Source organism: Phyllostomus discolor, chromosome 3, assembly GCF_004126475.2.
Source record: "Phyllostomus discolor isolate MPI-MPIP mPhyDis1 chromosome 3, mPhyDis1.pri.v3, whole genome shotgun sequence".
Taxonomy (NCBI): domain Eukaryota; kingdom Metazoa; phylum Chordata; class Mammalia; order Chiroptera; family Phyllostomidae; genus Phyllostomus; species Phyllostomus discolor.
In genome coordinates this window covers 14,251,307-14,271,619 of record NC_040905.2, presented here as the reverse complement: position 1 = coordinate 14,271,619, position 20,313 = coordinate 14,251,307, and the positions used below count along the sequence as shown (strand labels likewise).

General features: G+C 41.7%; 1 protein-coding gene across 3 annotated transcripts in view; it reads left to right on the top strand.

Moving 5' to 3' along the window:
* Positions 1-17,733, top strand: part of CDH6 (cadherin 6) — a 129,483-nt gene extending 111,750 nt beyond the window's left edge. For all 3 annotated transcript variants that reach the window (XM_028529373.2, XM_036020241.1, XM_036020242.1), the window contains exons 8-12: positions 2,267-2,403; positions 4,928-5,049; positions 6,092-6,209; positions 6,335-6,586; positions 11,720-17,733. In XM_028529373.2, coding sequence (XP_028385174.1) covers positions 2,267-2,403; positions 4,928-5,049; positions 6,092-6,209; positions 6,335-6,586; positions 11,720-12,210 — 1,120 coding nt within the window. In that variant the 3' untranslated portion in view covers positions 12,211-17,733. The remainder of the gene's footprint in view (positions 1-2,266; positions 2,404-4,927; positions 5,050-6,091; positions 6,210-6,334; positions 6,587-11,719) is intronic.
* The last annotated feature ends 2,580 nt before the right edge of the window (positions 17,734-20,313 follow it).

Genomic DNA, 20,313 nt, shown 5'->3' with positions numbered 1-20,313 from the left:
TCTCTAAAAATAAATAAATAAAATCTTTTAAAAAAGAAAAAACATTATAAGAAAAGAAAACTGCCTTCAACTAAAAGTTTCTTACCCCATTTCACCCTTTATTCCAAGGCTGGATGGGATGACACGATCCCCTGTAAAACTGCAAAGGATGGCGAGAGGAACAGAAAGAGAGGGGAAGAACGGTGCCACACAGCTGCGCCGGCCTGCAAAGGCAGTTAGCAGCGGGCCCTGAGCTTGACGTTTTTCACGAGGAAAAAATACATCTGTAGATCGTTATTCATTTGTTACAAAGTTTATAAATATTGAGATTTTCTCTCTGGTAATTAATTGTGTGCTGTAAATATTTATCATTCCCAGACTGAAAATGAGGAAAGGTGATCGGGCAAGTTCAATGCTGTCGCCTAAATGCTTAATGAATGTGGATTCGTGACATAAAAGGAAAAAACAATCGCTGTGTCATCTGCTTTCATCCCTTTGATAATAAAATATGAGGTTTATGTAAACTGGAACAAAAAGTCTAACCCAACTTGAGAAATATACATCCATTGGATCTTCATTTATTCGCTTTAAAATCAGACTCCCATCGCCTACAATAATTGGATATCTGTTTCATTTTGACTCCTGCTAAATGACAAAAAATAGATTTTATTAGGATAAAATGGATTGTTTATTATAATTCACTAGTTATATTTTAAAATAAAATAACTTAAAGATAATATCAGACATTGTACACTCTTACAAGTTAGTAACGAGGGTTTATTTTTCTTAAAATTCTCATAATAATTTTATATGTGTATGACTAATTAGGTCATTTACTTAAATTGCATTTCTACTGAGTCAATATTTTTAAATCACCTACCATGAAATAAATGTTGAGCATCCAACTGAAATGGGCAGTTTTTTGGCCTTAACATATCAACTTCCTTCTGAGTTTTCTCTTTAACATTCCCTCTATAAAACAGTGTACGTACATTTTCCCCTTACACAGCTATTCCAAAAACCAGTAATCCATTTACAAAGAGAATCATAGTTCTCAAAATCTACCAGTCTTCCGCCAGTTTCAGTGTTGAAGACTCCGCTCTTTGGCCTCTCAGATCCCACACTCAACTAAAAGTTCAGCTAAAAGCTCCTTAAATACTTACCAGGCTCCTCTGTTCTGGGCACTGTCCTGGTCCCTGTCATCTCTGTTGTCTTGTTCGTCCTTTAAGTGATTCTGTCCTCAGCATTTTTCTCCCTTCCCCGGACACTTGCTTCCTAGACAATTGAATAGGCCATTGAGGTTGTCAGTCCAGATCTTCGTCTTCAGACTAGATACCTCCTCCTGGAGGTTTCATGCACTTTAAGTCTCAACATATCAAAACTAGAACTTACAGCCTGCCCCAAATCCTGTTTTTCACAAACGCCCATGAGTTTGTGTCAGCACTGTCCAACCAGTCTCCTTGATTCAACCAGAGATCTTTGTGAAACGTGATTTAGGTTGGGACTCTCTCCTGCTTCAAATCCACCGGTAGAGTCAGACAGCTCTTAGCGCAAGTCCCACCCAGCTCCCTACCACAGCCAGCGCATCCTGTCACGGTCCAGCCGGTGGATCTCCCCCCAAGCTCTTCTCCTATCCCGTCTCTGTTCTCACCAGCCTCAGCCATGCCAGCCATCTTTTGCTTCTTTCAGTGTAGCAACTTCTAAAATAAAATGAATATTAGACAAATAGCCAATAATCCTAGTTATTCATACAAATACACACACATTAAAATTAAAGTTCTGAGGTTCTAAAAGCTTGAGTTAAATTACAACAATCACTATACCTACTTGGTCTAAGTTACATATAAAACAATTCAGTGGTAAAGCCCTTGCCGGCGTAGCTCAGTGGATTGAGCGCAGGCTGTGAACCAAAGCATTGCAGGTTCGATTCCCAGTCAGGGCACATGCCTGGGTTGCAGGCCACGGCCCCCAGCAACTGCACATTGATGTTTCTCTCTCTCTCTCTTTCTCACTCCCTTCCCTCTCTAAGAAATAAATAAATAAAGTCTTAAAAAAAATTCCGTGGTGATACTCAAAATCAGGCAACTTGTCTGGGGCTTTACTGATAAGACCTCAGTTGTCGACAACTAATTTCTTAGAATATTTTGCTTGATGTTAAGTGACAGATATTCAAATATACATCACAGGTAGAAAAACTTCCATGTAACAGATATTCTTGGAACAGTTTTAGGATGTGAGAACAGCAAATACAAAGAAAACCTTCTTAAATTCTATTCTGCCTTTGCAGGTATTCTGTCGATCGACACACGGACTTGGACAGGATATTCAACATTAATTCCGGAAATGGCTCCATCTTTACATCGAAGCTCCTTGACCGAGAAGCGCTGCTGTGGCACAACATCACCGTGATAGCGACAGAGATCAGTAAGTCAGCCCCTTAGCACCTGGGCCCCTGGGGCACAGAGGGCAAGTCCCAGCCAGGGCCAGGGACGCACACCTAAAACTCATCCCCATGCGTCCATGACCTTGCTCAACATGATGACCTTGCTCAACATGTATTTGAGGGAAAGAGCCCCGTAATGATTTGCAATAATGTTTCTTCTAGACATATGTTGGTTCATTCACAAATGCAGAAGCCACTGCAGAAGAGCAGCAGCTTAGAAACAAAATGGGAAGGGATCCGTGTCAACTGGGGTTGAATTAGTATATGTTGGATTAGACCCCAAAAGTGCATAAATCAGAATGTTACAGAGGCAGCTGGAAAAAAAATGGGCTCGACGTTAGACATTGTGTATGTGGGCATGGGGGTTCAAATATATTCTTAAATGTGGGCATAGTTTAGAAATCTTTTGGGTATTCATCCTGTGTCTTTCTACGGAATTGCTATTCCAAAACTGTTACAGCATTAACAGATATAAATTTTAACTTTTCCATGGTGCACCAAAATGAGCAATGCAAACCACCAAGTAATCAATAAAATGTTTAGAATGAATTTTATGGCAGTCCCAACAAAATTTAAGGCAGAGAAAAATAGTGCCAAAGGAATGCTGCAAATAAAATGATTATATGCGGTGAAAATTGTGCAATGTAAACACCATGCATAGATCTAAGTGCATGAAAGAAAAATGATCTCTAAAATATTGTTTGAATGTTTAAAAATAGGCTTCTAAATTATGGCACATCTTTTGATTTTTTGTTTTTTATTTTAAAAGTAAAAAAAATTATTTTAAAATGTTTAGTTCAACTGAGTATCTAGTGTGAAACATTCCACATCAAATGGTATATGATGGTTGTATCCTTTGTCAGTATAACTCATGAGGTTTGAGTGGCCAAAAGACATTGAGTAGAATAATAAATAACTAATATGGGCAAAATGAAGCCCTGGGTTTTGACAGCAATGACAACTCCTCATTATAGATTTGTTACATAGAAATTTGCTCTTCAGAAGTTCCCATGTGGATGCACTAAGGTGGATATCAGTGTTAGAACATACTCAAAGCTGTGAAATTATAAAATCATTTCCCACCAAAAAGTACCATTTTCTGTAACATCGGGGCTTTTTTCACTGAAGTAGTCATTTCATACATATTTTTAAGCGTTGTGCCTCAAATTTTCTGTTTTTAAGATTTAAGGTTTCTATGATATACTTGAAATCACTAGTAATGAAGACCTTTTAACACTTCAACTTCAGCAGCTCCAAATTTGGAAGAAGCGTGTGAGCAAAATTTCAGATGCAGAGCACCTTAAAAGTCTCCCTTCCTAACTACCATGGTTGTAGTACCAGAAACCAAGAACTTAAGTCTAGGCGACTCCACTCCAGAGCCTTCGCACCCGCCATCTCCTCTATCTGCAGAGCCAGAGACAGTCACGTGGTTTAACCCTTTCTTCATTCCTGTCTGTGCAAACGGTGTCTCATCGGAGAAGCCATCCCCGGTCATCGCATTCAACGTGGCACGTCCATCCCTCTCCAGTTCCTTTTCCCTGTTTAACTTTTCCAGTAGTGTTTACCACCCGATAACATGATATGTTTATGTGTTTACAGTTTGCTACCCACACTAGAGTAGAGCTTCAGGAAGCAGGATCTTCGCCGTGTTCCCCATGTGTTCCGGCACCCCAAATAGTGGCTGGCGCAAGTTAGATATTAGAAGCTCACTATATATTTATCAAGCGAATGAACAAATTGACATATGAATAAAGCAAATGGAGAGAGCTGAGGTGGGAGACCCCAACTTCTGATTCCTGGACCTGGAATCTTTCTGTCACACTACCCTGGAGATTGTCATAGAAGACAACCCAAGTGCTCTCTTTGCCTCAGGTCTTCAAACCTGGATTCTGCTCTATCATTATAGATGAACAGCCTGGGCACTGGAGTCACAGACACCCAAGGCTCCGCACCTTACTATCGCTGGACAAATTACTTCACTTCTCTGTGCCTCAGTTTCCTCACCTGTACCATGGAGGCATGATCTCAGAAGTTTGCAAGGATTAAATAAGATAAGGTAGCCAAGTGTTCAGCACAAGGCCTAGCTCTTATTCAGCACTCACACTAAAAGAACGGAGACCAGTAGCAGTCATTCATCCCCACCACCCCTTCTTCCTTTGTCCACCTTTTCCCCACCTGCCTCGGCTTCCTTGAAAATCCGGCTCTATAGTACCTTTGCAAAATAGCTTTTCTTTATACTCTGGTGTTCATTATACAGTTGCACTACACCAACCCATAGAGCTGTGTCTCCTCCGTCTTTCCGTCAGGTGTACCTAACGGACCAGAAGCACCAAACAATCTGATTCTACTTTTTTGTGACTATGTTGGTACTTAACACCCTCTGGCACTCGCAGCGGCCTCGGGGAACCTGCGTCAGAGTGAGAAAGAAGGAGTGAGTGGCTGCTGTCTGAAGGGGACTGGGGACCGACATAAACGTGTCTGTTCTTTGCGTCTGGCGTGTTGCAGATAACCCGAAGCAGAGCAGCCGAGTTCCTCTGTACATCAAGGTTCTGGATGTCAATGACAACGCCCCAGAGTTTGCAGAATTCTACGAAACCTTCGTCTGCGAGAAAGCAAAAGCAGATCAGGTGAGTTTCCTACGAAAGTAAACTAATTTAGTCAGATTAATTTATATCCTCTAGTAATTCAGATGATAAACCGAACTAAGGGCCCGTTTTGAATTATCTAGGAACTGAACGTTAACAAAATTAATACTGTAAATAAGAACCAAGATAAATATTTAACTTGCATAAGACAACAAATAGCTTCTAAGAACTGGAAGTTCATCAGTCTCAGTCTGATGCTGATTCCAAATCAGTCTTAAGTTTTCATTAAACTAGATTAGTCACAGCTTTATTGGAAAAATATCTTTATTGGTAAGCAGAGAGTTTTAATTACCACATATACTGCAAAGTAATAACTAGGACATAATTTACAAATGCCTGTAATCCATAATTCCACTCTCTTGCATGCCCATCTGTACAAGCAAAGCAAATTCATGAATGTTTTACACATGCCCCCATCTAAAATAGGTCTTTTCTGACAGTGATATAAAAATTATGTTACAGTTTGTCAAAATGGAAGTACACTTTTAAAATACATGTGAAAGTGGGAGGCTGAAGTTATGTGTTATATATCCAAATATTCTTTTTAGCCTTTCTGCAAGTTGACGGCTTTTATATATGGGCCAGACTGCATTTCTAGCCAGGCTGGCCAATGAGTGCCTCCTTTTCCTTAAACTGCAGTGTTCACAGATCATTGTGATGTTTTACAGCTTTGTATCACTCTAGGAGTCACTGTAAACATTTTAGAGGTTATCACTTACATATTTTTATTGATCGATATTTGAAGAGGGAGCAGAAGCAAGGAAGAGAGAGAGCACCATTCACCGGTTGCTCCACTTACTGATACAGTCATTGGTTGACGCTTGTACGTGCCCTGAGCGGGGATAGAACCCACAACCTTGGTGTCTCAGGGAGACACTTTAATACTGAGCTATCCCTCCATGGCGAGGCTGTCGTTTTTTAAAACTAAAATTAGAAATTATTTAGTCGAGCAATTCACTGCAGAGCTGTAAGAAACACATTGAGTTAGCCATACTTTGTGACAGCTTTACCATTTGGGTTGTAGTTGATTCAGACCCTCCGAGCTATTGACAAGGACGACCCTTACAGTGGGCACCAGTTCTCCTTCTCCTTGGCCCCGGAGGCAGCCAGCGGCTCAAACTTTACCATTCGGGACAACAAAGGTAAATGAGCGCAACTGACCTCCTCGGTCTGGCTATTTCCACCGATATCCATCCAGCCCCTCCCAATTGCTCCACTACATGACGCGTTATCCATGTGCATTCACCACCTTGCTTTCCCGTTCCAGACAACACAGCGGGAATCTTAACTCGGAAAAACGGCTACAGTAGACACGAGATGAGCACCTATCTCCTGCCTGTGGTCATTTCAGACAACGACTACCCAGTCCAAAGCAGCACTGGGACAGTGACTGTCCGGGTCTGTGCATGTGACCACCACGGGAACATGCAGTCCTGCCACGCGGAGGCCCTCGTCCACCCCACGGGACTGAGCACGGGGGCTCTGATTGCCATCCTCCTGTGCATCGTGACCCTACTAGGTAAACTGCTTCTCCCCGCCTCCTATCTCCCCAGGCTGAGGGGCACACCCTGTCACTGTGACACTCTAGATTTATCCGCCTCCCCCATTAAGGCATACAGCCCGATCTAGGTGAGTAGAGTTGTATGCTGAGAATCTGTGTTGTCCGACCATGAACTAGTGTTTGCTTGAATGTGGCTTTGGAGAATGAGAAGCTGTGAAATGTGCCCATGTTTTCACCTACTCGGGGACCCACTGCACCAAAAGAATCTCTTGCCTGTTAGACTGGGAATGAACCTCAGGGGATGTAAGGGCAACATAAATACGCCCTTCTTACTCCATTTGCTGGTTAATAGTTAACCTAACAAACATTGTTAAATTTTAAAGCGCGAACATCACCCTGCATGGAGTATCTGATGAAGGCCCTTTCTGTAAAGGTAAAGTTTAAAACTCAGGGTGGTGATGGTCGGAGGGAAGGGGGGCAGCGGCTGGGTGAAGGCCAGCAAAAGGCGAGGGTGGGCAATGGGGACATCTGTAACAGTGTCTGCAATAAAATGTTTTTAAAAAACCTGGGACTGAAAAACATTTGGGAGATATTAAATTTTGTAGCGAAATACGTATATTGTAGATATTGTACTTTTAAAACTTGTCGTCAAGTATTTGGCATGCAGTTAACCCTTCCTCTTCAGTCACGACCGGTGTGTTAATGAAGGTGATAGACACAAAGGGTCGATGGGAACCTGGAAAGGGGAGCGCGATGACCTTGCCTCCCTCGCACAGAAAAAACAAAAAGCAATTCAATTTTCTCTGACCCAGAGGACTTAAACCCATTGAAATGACCACCTTCTTAGCATTGCTCTGTAAGTGCCAAACATCATGTCTATTATTTCTCAGATTCTTGATGATAAAGAACTTCTGTGACCAAGGCAATATACCTGGAACCTAAAATATTGAATGCAATAAAAGCAAAAATCGAGGTCTAACAATGATTCAAATGAAATGTTTTACCCCCAACCAACAAATTAAGCACATAGCTTGAGCTCACAATGCTTACAGACCCTTGACTGTTGTGAACTAAGAAACCAAATGTTAGCTAATGCAGCCCTTCCCAAGATAAAAGCAAGATGTGTATAGCTTGCCTGTGCAACGGGAGAAGAAAAGTAAGAAAGAAGTTAGAGTTAACCTGGATTACAGGGTGGGGAGGACTCCTTTAAACAAACATAACAGTAGAAGTGACTTTGAGAAGAGTAAAGGAAGACCCACGTTTCTCCAGGAAGAGCGTGAAGATGCCTAGGGAGCTCTGCTCAAGAGCTTCACATTCCAGAACAGCCTTGCTCATTATCACAGAAACCTGGAAGCTCAGCTACAGAACTGTGATTCTCTCTGTCATCTAGTCTTTGGGGGAAGTATTTTAAGATATGAGGATAAATAAAAACTGACAGTATGAAAAGACAAATTGGTGTTTCTATTGGTGAGTCTGTAAAAATTGTTTTGGAGGACAAGGATATGAATATATTTTATATATATATATTTTTAAAGGCTGTTTTTAGAAGGGCTGGACGGGCAGGGCTATACTCAGGTGGAGTTCCATGGACTCGCATCTCCTAGAGGTGGTTCTGCCTTTCACTCATCATCCGCCCACAGCTTCCTCCCCCTTTACTTCCTCCTCACTGGCTCCCTGCATCCTCCCTTTTCACCCTTTCCTCCACTGAATATGTTCTCTCCTCGTTACTCCTAATTTGTCTCAGGGCCTCCCACATCCTGTCTCATCTCTTTGGAATTCTGTACCTAATAAGAAAGGAGAAAAATGGGATTTAACCTTTAACTAGGCTCACATCATGAGCTATATACTGAGCAAGATGCTTTACAAATGTTTTTCTCACTTACTCCTCAGCACCACCCACTATATATTTACACGAATTGTAAATATGAAAACTGAGGCTCCAAGATGCACAGTCACAGAGCCACATCACACAGCGAACAGGTGATAGACCTAACTCCCAAACTCAGGTCTTCTCTCCCCGAGCCTTGGTGCTCCCACACTGCACTCTACTTTCCTTGTGAGCTGACAGCATGCAGGGCACCTTCCAGGCTGAAAGAGAGCCAGAACTGAAGAGGGGACAGGTAAAGAAAGTGGAGGCAAACCTGAGAGTTTGCAAGAGAAGGAAAGCCGTATTTATATAGGAGGAAGTCTGAGGTCAAGAAAGTGGACACGGTGGCATCTGTTGTTTTATTTCCAAAAAGAAAACACAAATATTTCCAAAACTAAAACAACAGGAAAACAACCACCACATCCCCCTGTCTCTGGGCTACTTTCAGAGCCTGCAAAACATCCACACGAATTAACTCATTCCTGACAACAACAATGGGCGTCGTGTTACTGCTTCTCTCTTCAGAGAAGGAAACCAATTTAGGAAGGTCAAAAATCCTTTAAGTAAGCCTGATCTCAAATGGCTTGCTACTTTCTAGTTTTATGATGGGATTTGAGCACAAATTCTTCCAAGGATCTCCTCCTCCGAAATAATTTCACGGCTGTCCTCCGGTCCCAAGGGAGGAGGGAAAGGGGGAGGCGCCGTGACTGTGAAGGGCACCTCCCCAGTGACCTACTTTCTCAGAACCTTTTTGTCCCCTGTGCTTAGATCTCACGGTTCAGTTTTGAGAAGGTAGCTTGGGAAAGCCTCCCTTCCAGACAGGTACGCTATCAAGAAGTTTGGTTCAGATGTGCCCTGGGCTAGTAAGAAAAGATACAGGCAGTGGTAGCTATAGAAGTAGGCAATGACTAAAAGCCTTTTAAGGACAGTGTGCCCTCAGCTGCACAACTGCACTTTGAGGTGCGCATAGGACTAAAATAATAGACATAGGTAACTTGAGCTGGGGGAAAAATTAGGAAGTGATAAACGCTTGCCTTAAATGAGGGAACACACCCATGTGCATCAGAGTGTAATTCATTGAGAGTAAATTAGCTCGATTCTATTCTCTAATCCCAAAGCTGTTCTTACTGCAACATTCTGTTTGCAAATCCAGCTCACTGATAGCACTGCAAAGCAAAATAAAAGGAATACTGTGGCCCTCCCTCTGCCCCAAGGCCTGCGATTCTCACTCACCCCGACCCCAGAGTAAAGTGAAGGCTGAGAAGCACTCACCACCCCACACAAGGCGGCCCCTCCCTGTGCTCTCCTGTGCTGGCTCCTGGACCAGCCACAGGGTCTCCTGGCTGTTCCTCAAATGCCCCTGGCACTGTCCCCCTGCAGGACCTTCTAGCCCTGTTCCCTTCACCAGAGAGCTCCTTGGATGACCCCTCACACCTTTGCTCAAATGTCACTTTCTCAACGATGCAATCTACCCCCCAAAAAACATATACAGCCCCTCAAACATGCATAGATGCACCCCACACTCCTGACTCTGCCCTACTTATCACCTTCTAATAAGTTCCTTGTTTATTGTGTCATTGTTTCTCTTCTGTCTCCATCTTCCACCACCACCTGCCCACCCTATTAGGGCGGAGGTCTTGGTCAACTTTTTAGTTGATAGTGCCTAGAACTGTGGTTGGCACAGAGTAGGCACTACATAAATACTTATGAACGAATGAATGAATCGCCTGAATGGATGTGACAAATGAGGCATCAGAATATTCTCTGGCAGCAAAAGAGAATGCAAACAATAACACAACCACACATTCGAAAAAGACAAAATTGCATATCCTTGAAAAATGGCCTATAATCCGAACAGGTGTGAAAGCGGGGTGGAGTGTGGGCTTGTCCGTCTGCTGGCTTGGATTTCAGTTGCTTGTACGTGTGACATCTCTAACCCTCAATTTCCTCTATGTAAAATAATGGTACCTGTTTGTAGTGCTATTGTGATAATTAAATGAGATCAGTATGTAAAGCTCTTAGCCCAGTGCTTGGCACATAGAACTCTCCCAATAGATAACCAGTTAGTAATACTATTAACATCTAAAATGTTAATATATAGACACTAAACTATGCATGTACCCCTTATTATATAGGTAGGTACACATATCCACCAAAAGCCATTATTTTACAATTCATATTGCGATAAATTCAGTTTTCATGGCTCAAAAAAAAATGTGACCACTTTATGGATGAACGAAGAAAGAGACGTTACTGGTACTTCCTGTAATAAACTTCCCCAGACGAACCCATTTTAACAATGCATTTTCTGCCCTGCATAGCGGTTTTCTCTCTAAGCTGTTGCTATGTTTTTATTTCCCACCCATACGTCCGTTTGTAGATGTATCTCTCTGCAGGTAGCCAGCTGTGTTCTAGCCAGCCAGCTGTGAAGAAATATCAGGAGCTATTTAAACACAATTCTTGCTTTGTCTCTAATTGGAGTTCGGAGGAAAAAATCAAAAGAATGAACACCCATACAACAAACTTATGAACCTTTGAAAGATTTTTCCTTTTTCTAGTTCCCACTGAAAATGTGTGTGTTTTGCTTAGCTTGAGCAGAAATAACCTGGCATGTGTATTATGACCTGACCCCTTTGTCTGGGCTGCTCTCGAAGTCTATGATGGCTTTCTGGATTGTATCTGGGTCTCTCCAGGTATGATCTGCAATATTTCCTCCTATTTGGGAAGGGTATGCAAATATTCACATCTCCACTTCGGGTTTGAAACGAATTTTACACTTTTCTCAGGAAAACAAAAAGGAAGGCATAGTGCAAAAGTTATTTTAGATGTGGAGTTATGCAAACCTCCAACACATTTGGAAGGTGCCAGCCTTGTGCTTTTAAGCAGTTTCGGAGCGTTTTAGGTGTTCAGCATAATTTGCACTCTTATGGCAGTACTCTCACTCTGGCCGAGCTTTTTTTTTTTTTTTTAAGTATTTTATCTTTTTCCTTACCTTGAAACTAGTTTGTTCTTTCAAAGCAAAAAAGAACTACTGACAAAATATGACAGTGTTTCATCCTCTACTTAAATTGCTACCTTCTTTCAAATATTTACCCTATTTCTTTTGGGTCCCGGTTTGATCATGCATGAAGGCAACTGCACCCTTAAAGAAATAAAAGTTGAGTCTGCACTTTCCTCGAGGACTTTTAAAACTTGCAGTTGGAGCCCAGCGCAGTCTTGCCGGCATTAATTGGGTGGCAAATTAACCTCCGCTTCCCTTTCTGTCTTGTTTCTTCTGCCTCCAGTGACGGTGGTGTTGTTTGCAGCTCTGCGGCGGCAGCGGAAGAAAGAGCCTTTGATCATTTCCAAAGAGGACATCAGAGACAATATTGTCAGTTACAACGACGAGGGCGGCGGAGAGGAGGACACCCAGGCCTTTGATATCGGCACCCTGAGGAACCCCGAAGCCATAGAGGACAGCAAATTGCGCAGGGACATTGTGCCCGAAGCCCTTTTCCTCCCCCGACGGACTCCAGCAGCTCGAGACAACACGGACGTCCGAGACTTCATTAACCAAAGGTTGAAGGAGAACGACGCGGACCCCACGGCCCCGCCCTACGACTCCTTGGCCACCTACGCCTACGAGGGCACCGGCTCGGTGGCCGACTCCCTGAGCTCGCTGGAGTCGGTGACCACGGAGGGAGACCAGGACTACGATTACCTTAGTGACTGGGGGCCCCGGTTCAAGAAGCTCGCCGATATGTACGGAGGGGCGGACAGTGACAAGGACTCCTAATACGTTGCCTTTCTCGTTTTACAAGACGACACTGAACTGTGCGAAGTGGCTGTTGCTTTCTATTTATCCACTGCCCCGTGCAGGGTTGGTCCTCTGTTCTGCCCGTCCCGACAAGCCAGTGGCTGCAGTCGTGTGGATCCAATGTTAGAGACTGTTTTCTAGGACACTTTTTTGAGCTCCCAAGAGGCACATGTTTATTTTTTAGTGCATCCAGTTAGCCATGACAGCCCACAGGCACGTGCTGGAGGAGAGGACGGAGAGCAGGAAGGGGTTCCCTCCCTAGCTCTCGCGGGGCCCTTGTGTGGGACCCGCTGGGTTCCCCTGGCCTGGCTTTTTCTACTGCACTCCATCCGGTGGCCGACTGCTCCGACTCGCCCTCTCTCTCTCACCTGCTGATGGGAGGAGGGATTGTTCTCGAATGATAAAATATAGTTTTAGTCAAAGGAAGGAGGGAGGAACAACCGCAAAGTTGTTCCTGGTGTATCAGCTAGATGGGTGTGTCCTTCTGTCACAAAAGATTTTTAAATGACATTTGCCCATCCTGTTTGTTCTTCAAGAACTTTTTCTGGCACCAATGACTATTCAAAGCATGAAGTCCACCAAGATGTTTTAAGATTCTAGTTCCTGTGTAGGGATAGAAGCAAACTAAACAGCAACATTCAAAAACAACAACCAAAAAAAGTAATAATTATAAGACCTCATTCCTTCCCACTCACTCATAATTTTTTATTTATGACACATGCAAAAGTTCGCCCTTATACCATATAAAGGAAAAGGGAAAATAGCTAATAATGTTAACAAAGGAAATATTTAGCATATTTTAAAGTCTGGGCCACCAAATGTACCACAAATCACTTGAAATGATTTCAACTATCAGTAGGTTAATTACAAATAAGTCTAACTGTTTGAAAGTTCTTGAAAGAACTTTTCTGAGATAAATTTTAACTCCTTGTCTGTAGTTGTCGTCAGTATTATTCTAATATATACTTGAAAGTAGCAGTGTGAAGTACAATAATTCATATTCTTCAGATACTTCTTACTAAATTAAGTTGCATTAGTACAGGCAGATGAAATAAAACCTCAATCCCGCTCTTGGAGTTTAATGGGGTGGTAAGAGCCAGCCACACTTGAACCTGATACCCTGTCCTTCACATACAGAAACACTTATATATTTATATAACGTGATAGGCATGGATGGACATTGAAACCACAGTGGAAATCTACACATGACATGCTTGGAAGACGCTTACAAAGGGAAAACTTGGATTCCCTACACCAAGAGTGTTTAAGATTGGAATTTAAATGCTAGTTGACTTTCAAAAGCATTAATATGTTTTCATTGTTTTTCACTTTGTTTCCATAGCAACCCTGCTATCTCTGTCTTTGAACTAATGATAAAGTAATGATCTCAAACTATGACAGAAAAGTAATGTACAATCCACCCAATCTATTATTTCCCTAATTATGCAATTAGCATCAGAGTTATTATCCAGAAGACCCAACTGAACTGCACTATTCCTTTGGCAGGTTCAAACCATTGATTTCATACGGCTGTTCGAATGCTTTTTACCACCAGAATCTTCACGTGCAGTCATCAGAAATTTCCCAAGTACTGTAATGAAAATATAATTATTTTGAAAACTTTAAAAAAGCAGGCTCTGTATATATGTACTTAAGAATATGCTGACTTCAATTATTAGTCTTAGAGATTTATTTTCAATTAATGTTAATTTTCTACAGATAATCTTAGTGTCATATCCACTCGGGGGTAATGTCCTATCGGCACATAATTTCTATTTGGAAACACACTGTCGTCTCGTTAGGTTTTAAATAAGCATATTACCCAAGAATTGAAGAGGGCACCTTTAAAATAAGAGAAATGTAGTGTTTTGGATTACCCATTTAGAGTGGAAAACTTTTACAACCACATTATTCCTTATGTTTCCTGAATGTTTTCCTATTTTGTAAAGTACTTCCTAGATACTGTCAAGCATTTCATGCTTGGGTTATTTCCTGCTCTTATGGTTTTCTTTGCTAGTTCTTCATACACACACACACCATGCACACACACACACACACACACACACACAGGAGTGCAAACAAAACACTACAGGAGGGCTTTACTCTAATGAGTCAATACATGTCATAGGCACAGGTAAGTACTGAAAAAAGATAGCTTAGTAAAGTTAGTGAATAAGAAGTAGTTCTTTATAGCAATAGAAGAGCACCTTAATCCCATGACTTACTGTAAAATTGAAGAGTTCTCTATCCTTATGTTTCATGTCATGTAACAAATTGAATCAAGAAAGTCCTTTCAAAAAAGGCTATCATCAGAAATCTTTCTTTTGAACTTTTTGGCACTAATTGGCATGGCGGAGGGTTGACACTAGCAAGTTCCAATAGTTAAGGGCAAGGGTTACTCTCTCCTCGTAATGCAACTAAGTAGTGCTGTAGTGGGATATCTGAGATGTAATTGGCAGGATATTTTATCCCGTCCTGAAAATGATGCAGTGTACCAAGCACAGGTTAAGATGACTAAATATTGAAATAACTGTTTAATCTCTTACCACAAAACCTGACGATGAAGTCAAGCTCTAAGACATTGGATCATTTGAGACTGGAGCTGAATATTTAGCAGCAGGGTCCTGTGAGTATCAGGGTTCAGTAATATTTTCCTATAATTAAGACCCTTTAACATCATGGAAACAATAAGAATCACAGTTCCATTCCACCTGGGTCTAACTTCCTTCCCGCCAAGATATCAGATCAAGAACCAGGGTCAACGCGAATAATGACTGAAGAAAATGGGTTTTCAGCTCACTTTTCACATTGTCTCTGTCCTGATATTACTTGTTAGTGATGAGAAATAGGGCAAGTGGGAAGAGGTGAAATTTTAATATTTGCTTTCGTCACTGAGAAACTAACATTCAGTAAATATTAGCAGATTGTTTTTATGGGTTGTTTCAAGAACCTGGAGGCCTTTCTGAGTTTTTTCTCCCTCTGCTCAAAGAGAATTTCTCTGAACCACAAAGATGTGATGCCCCCTGGAGTAAGCCGAAACTGGGAAAACGTTAAGCCATTGTGCATAAACGGCCACTTTCTGCTGAAAGGCCTAGAAACTGCTTCTCCCCAAATAAAAAAGTAAATCAAATGGGGGAGAAGAAGAACAGCTGGTCCCACAGAAACCTAAGAGGGGGCTCCGGGCACAGTGAAGGTGGGGGATTTCGTTCTGTTTTCTTCTTTTTTATTTTTTACAGAGCTTTACTTAGCGTCAAGGTTCAGGTTCATAAAGGAAGGGTCAAATACAGATTGACTCCGTTTTCAGGTACAAATTAACTCCATTATCTATTCCATTTGAACTCAGTATAAAAATCTGTGGTGGAGTTTTCATGTCCAGCTCCCAAAAAGGTGTGCAAAAAGTTCTAAAAAGTTGAATCTGTATCCAAATTTGATGGATCCAAATCAATTTGAGAATGTTTCCATTCTTTTCATTGTCAAGTATATAAATTTTAGATATCCTAATTTGAATAATACCTTATGTCAAATGTTTGCAAGAAACGCATATTTTACTGGAGATAATAATGCATAAACCATGATTGAGCCATTCCTCAGTTTTGTATATTTGAGGATGAAAAGACTATGCAGTTGAAAGAAAAGAACAGAGATGACAACAAACTAAATATTTAAATCAGGTACAGCTAAATGTATTTTCCCCAGGACATTCACCACCAAATAAATTACTGTTTTCTAGTCTCTGATTCTCAAGCAGTACAATTACTTTGGAAGAACACTAAGAAGTCATGATCCCCGCTATTTTGAAAGGTCCTCTGAAAGGGATCATTTTAGTGTCATTTTGTTTCTTAGGTTTTTATCTAAATGAAATCTTCTTTGAATTGCAACAGGGGGTTGAAAATCTAAGCAGTCCACTGTGTTTACATTAGCCCTACAAGTCGGCCTTCTTTATCAGATTGTGGGAGTGGAAAGATTAAGACTGTGTGCATGGATCTTTGGGAAGACGAACATTTCATAAGCCTGACAAGCAGCTTTCTTTCCCAGAGAATACAGGATTCCTGTATGGTCTCCTTAGAAGTTCAGCGCTATTAGAGTTGCAGCATTTTCCATCTCCCTCTGGCATCTTTATGGAATAATTTTCTAAAGGGATAATTCTCTACTAAAATATATCAGACCCCGGCCATATTTAACGTGCAGAGCAATACCCTCTTAGAAAAGAAATACATTGACTCACACACTTGTTAAAAGTTAATAAAGAAATAGCTCATTTTTAAAGCCACAAGTTTATGGTCTCTGCATCGTCAATTTAATTTAAGCATTGCTGAGACAATCTTTAATCTACTCCCCATTTTATAATATCTTATTTATGATGCATTTTCATTGTTTAATTTGGGGGGAACATTAGCCCGCCAGAGCCAGCAGATGAAAGTGCCAAAAGGAGGTCAAATGGAAACAGAGCCGATTACCCACCGTATTTCAGACAGGGCCGAGGCACTTAGCTGAAGAGACACCGGGTTATTAGATTAATTTCAGAAGAGCTTTTACAAGTTACTTAATTCTATTTTTTTTTTTTGAAAACCCATGGACCACAAACTCAAATGTCCCTTCAAATGGGGTTAATTTGACAAATGAGGCATTGGGCAGAGCATTGTGGAAAAAAGTATTCCACTATAATGAGATCTTGGTCTTTCTTGCGAGACTGCGCTATTCCTGTAAATATGTCTAGAGGCACCTTCTATAAGCTTTTAGTTTTCTATGATCTATCAGTTTAGTGTTTATTAAGGAGCCAAATGTATAGGATTACTAGGCATCCAGGGGGAATGCTATGCAGCCAACGTGAAACGGATCAGCTCGGGAGAAACCTAAGAACGCTTCAGATCCCTCATACTGTTTTGTTTGTGGTTATTTTCATTGCTTTGAAAGCAAACTGCATAAGAATAGGCCTTATAGAAATGCTACACGCGTCTTCAGTAGTATCAAGCTGAGGCCATTCTCCTACTGTGATTTGTGATTTTCAGCCCCCAAAATCAAAGCTTTCGGGTATTGATTGTTTCTAATTAAAAATACTCCCAAGTACAAATGGAAGCTGACGCCACCCTGGAAGATTAAGTGGCTACAGTGCTAAGTGCATTTCATTTTTTCAAGATTGTTTGGGTCTTTGGCAAGGAGCACACCTGGTGGAAACCATCACTACTCAGCTTTCATCAACGTTTCTAGTTAGGGAGACTGTCCAACTTCACAGGTTGTACGAGAAAGTTTTCTGTATTAGAAGAGACAGGTTGAGACAATTAAGCTTTTAGCTCACCGTGGCCGGGCCTTTTGTTGGAGTCCAAACGGCAAATCCACGCTCCCTGAAATGGCTTCTTTTATTTCCCTTTGTTTTCTTAGACGTATAAATTTGAAAAGAATGCAATTTAAAAAGTGATTTCTCACAAAGAGTAAATATGCCTTTTGCAAATCAATTTTTGTAACAAGTTATTTATATGATATTACTTAATAAACTGTTTTTTTTTCTAACTTGTTTTTTTCCACTTCTCTCAAACTACTGTTTGTAATCGGAGTTTTGAAAATGTACATGTGGATGCACACTTTATCTTTCCGAATCTGTCGTTTTAACCTCCCAGATAGCTTTTTTTAAAAAAGCCAACTTGTTATATAATAATTAACTTGTCAAACCATAGTTTCTTCCAGCCAGAAATATATATAGTATTGGCACTGCCATGCAGCCTCTGACTGGTGGGACACCAAGAATTCTGCTGTTATTTATGGAATCACTCTGTTGAGAAGAAAGCTGTTTATCCTCATGGTAATTGCATTAGATTTTTTTTTTAAAGTTCTATATTTTTGTCCATCTAAAATCTCCATCCTTTACTTCACTCCCATAAAAAAAACAATCATCTGTGGACCTTCAACTTAAAAAAGGAAAGAGGAAAAACAAGAACCGGACCAGGGGAAATGATAAAATCCTTCCAGCATCCTGAGACCATGAGTAAATAAAATGTTTTTAGTATATTCGGAGCTATAATTTTTTACACATTTGTTCTTTTTTAACCTGTCTCCTATTTTTACGGAGGCTATGTCATCATTTTTAAACAGGGAGAATTCAGAGCTTTGCAAAGGAGAATTTCATTTATTCGTTCATTTGTTCAGTACATCATAGACACTCTACCGCGTGCTGCAGAACATTGGACAGTAAGCCAGGTGGCTGTATTTGCCCTCCGGCCAGAAGCACAGGGTCTAGGAGGAGGAGCTGCCATAAATCTCATCAGTACATAATGACAGTGCCCGCCAGAAGGGGGCATGGCAATGTCTTCAGGCAGCTACAGATGAAAGTGCCCATGGAAAGGAGAGATTGTTCCTGCCCCCGTGGAGGCAGTGTGTAGGAAGGTTAGGAATTAGTAGGGTTCAGATAAAGAAAGATTAGAAATCAAAAAGAATACCCAGGGAAAGATAGAAAACAGAGGCATGTTTAAACAATGCCATTGACCTCAGCGGAGGTCCCTGAGGGGTCTCAGCCAGGAAAAGTCATGTAGCGCCAGAACACAGAGGCCCACCCATGCCATAGCAGCTGGTTTTCGACATTGTTTTATTTTAATTTTCGTTTTTTGCTATTTGGTTTAAAGTTAACTTGGTCAGGTACAGAAATCCATGGAAAGAAAGAAACGTTGCTATTAGAAATACACTTTGTGAAGGATAAGTCCGTTGAACGGTAGGCACGGTGCACTGAAACTGAGTCTCCGCCCCCACCCCACCCCCAGCTCGGCACCACCCCAGGGCAAGCAGAGGCCGCTGCACCCAGGAAAGTTCCCTGGCCTGATGGTAACGTAGGCCAAAAGTGCAACGTGCTGTCTCAGAGATGCAGGTTGGGAAGCAGATTTTTGCAAACATTTAGAAAGGCGAAATCCACACCATAGCAAACCACTTCTCATAATAATTATTAGTATGTATTAGAGTCATTCACCCTGCAACAGACAAAATCCAAAATCTCCATAAAGTGTGTGTATCGATCTCATGAAGTTCAGGGTGGTCATGGGCCGCACTTGCTCTTGCAGTTTGCCATTTGGAGCACAATGCTCCAAGGTGTCAGGTGGCAGCATGGGCGAGTTTGCTGGAGGGTCACAAGAGCTATTTCTAAGGCACAAGGCCTATCTGTGGTTTATACAACTTCTGCTCACGTCTCATGGGCCAGCACTCGGTCACAGGGCTCAAAGTACCTGGCAGAGGCTATAAGATGCACATACACCAACACATGTGATACAGCTTCAGCCTCTGTCAGTCTTGCAATGCCTTTCCCAATTCCCCCCAATCTGAGTCACCATAACAAGCCATATTCCACAATGATCAAGAGGCTGTTATCAGAAGAACAGGTGGGAAGTCATTTACAAATTCAACCTTCAAATTGAAAACCCACTTAAGAGCTGTTTGTGTACCATCACTGACTCCAGTGCCCATAGTAAATATTTCCAATCGATTGACTCACAGACCCCCTGATGTATCCTTAGAATCCCCAGCAGGAATGCTGCAGCGGCCATCAACAACAGAACCATGCTGACCTATTTGCCTTCCCAACCCTAAGAGAGTACATTTTCCACTGAGACTTGTTTTCTTTCATTTGACGTTTGGCTGACTACTCACAACTGCTATCTGAGAAGAGCATTCTGACCCTAAGACTGCCAGAAATTTGTAATAACTGAGGAAGCTAAAAGGCTTAGTCTGCCACTGTAATTAGCTCACACCTTTATTTCATAAATCTGAACCAACAAGCATGTATCTCTTTGTTTGGACAATCCAGGTATAATATCAGCTTGATTGATGTATCTCCCTTCAGTGACACTCCTGAGCCTCTACATCCATTACATTCCTTACATTCATTACATTCATTCTGCAGAAGTGACGGGAGAGCCTGCTGTGGGCCAGGCATGGATCTCGGGGAGGGGAATGCCAGGGCGAAACTCCAGGCACACGTGCCGATCGGTGCGCGCCCTTCCCTCCAGGACCACCCCGGTTTCATCTCCTGTTATTAATCTTCGTTTGCCTGATGACACATTTTACACTGAATGACACCCTGATTCTTTAGATCCCCTTTGTGAG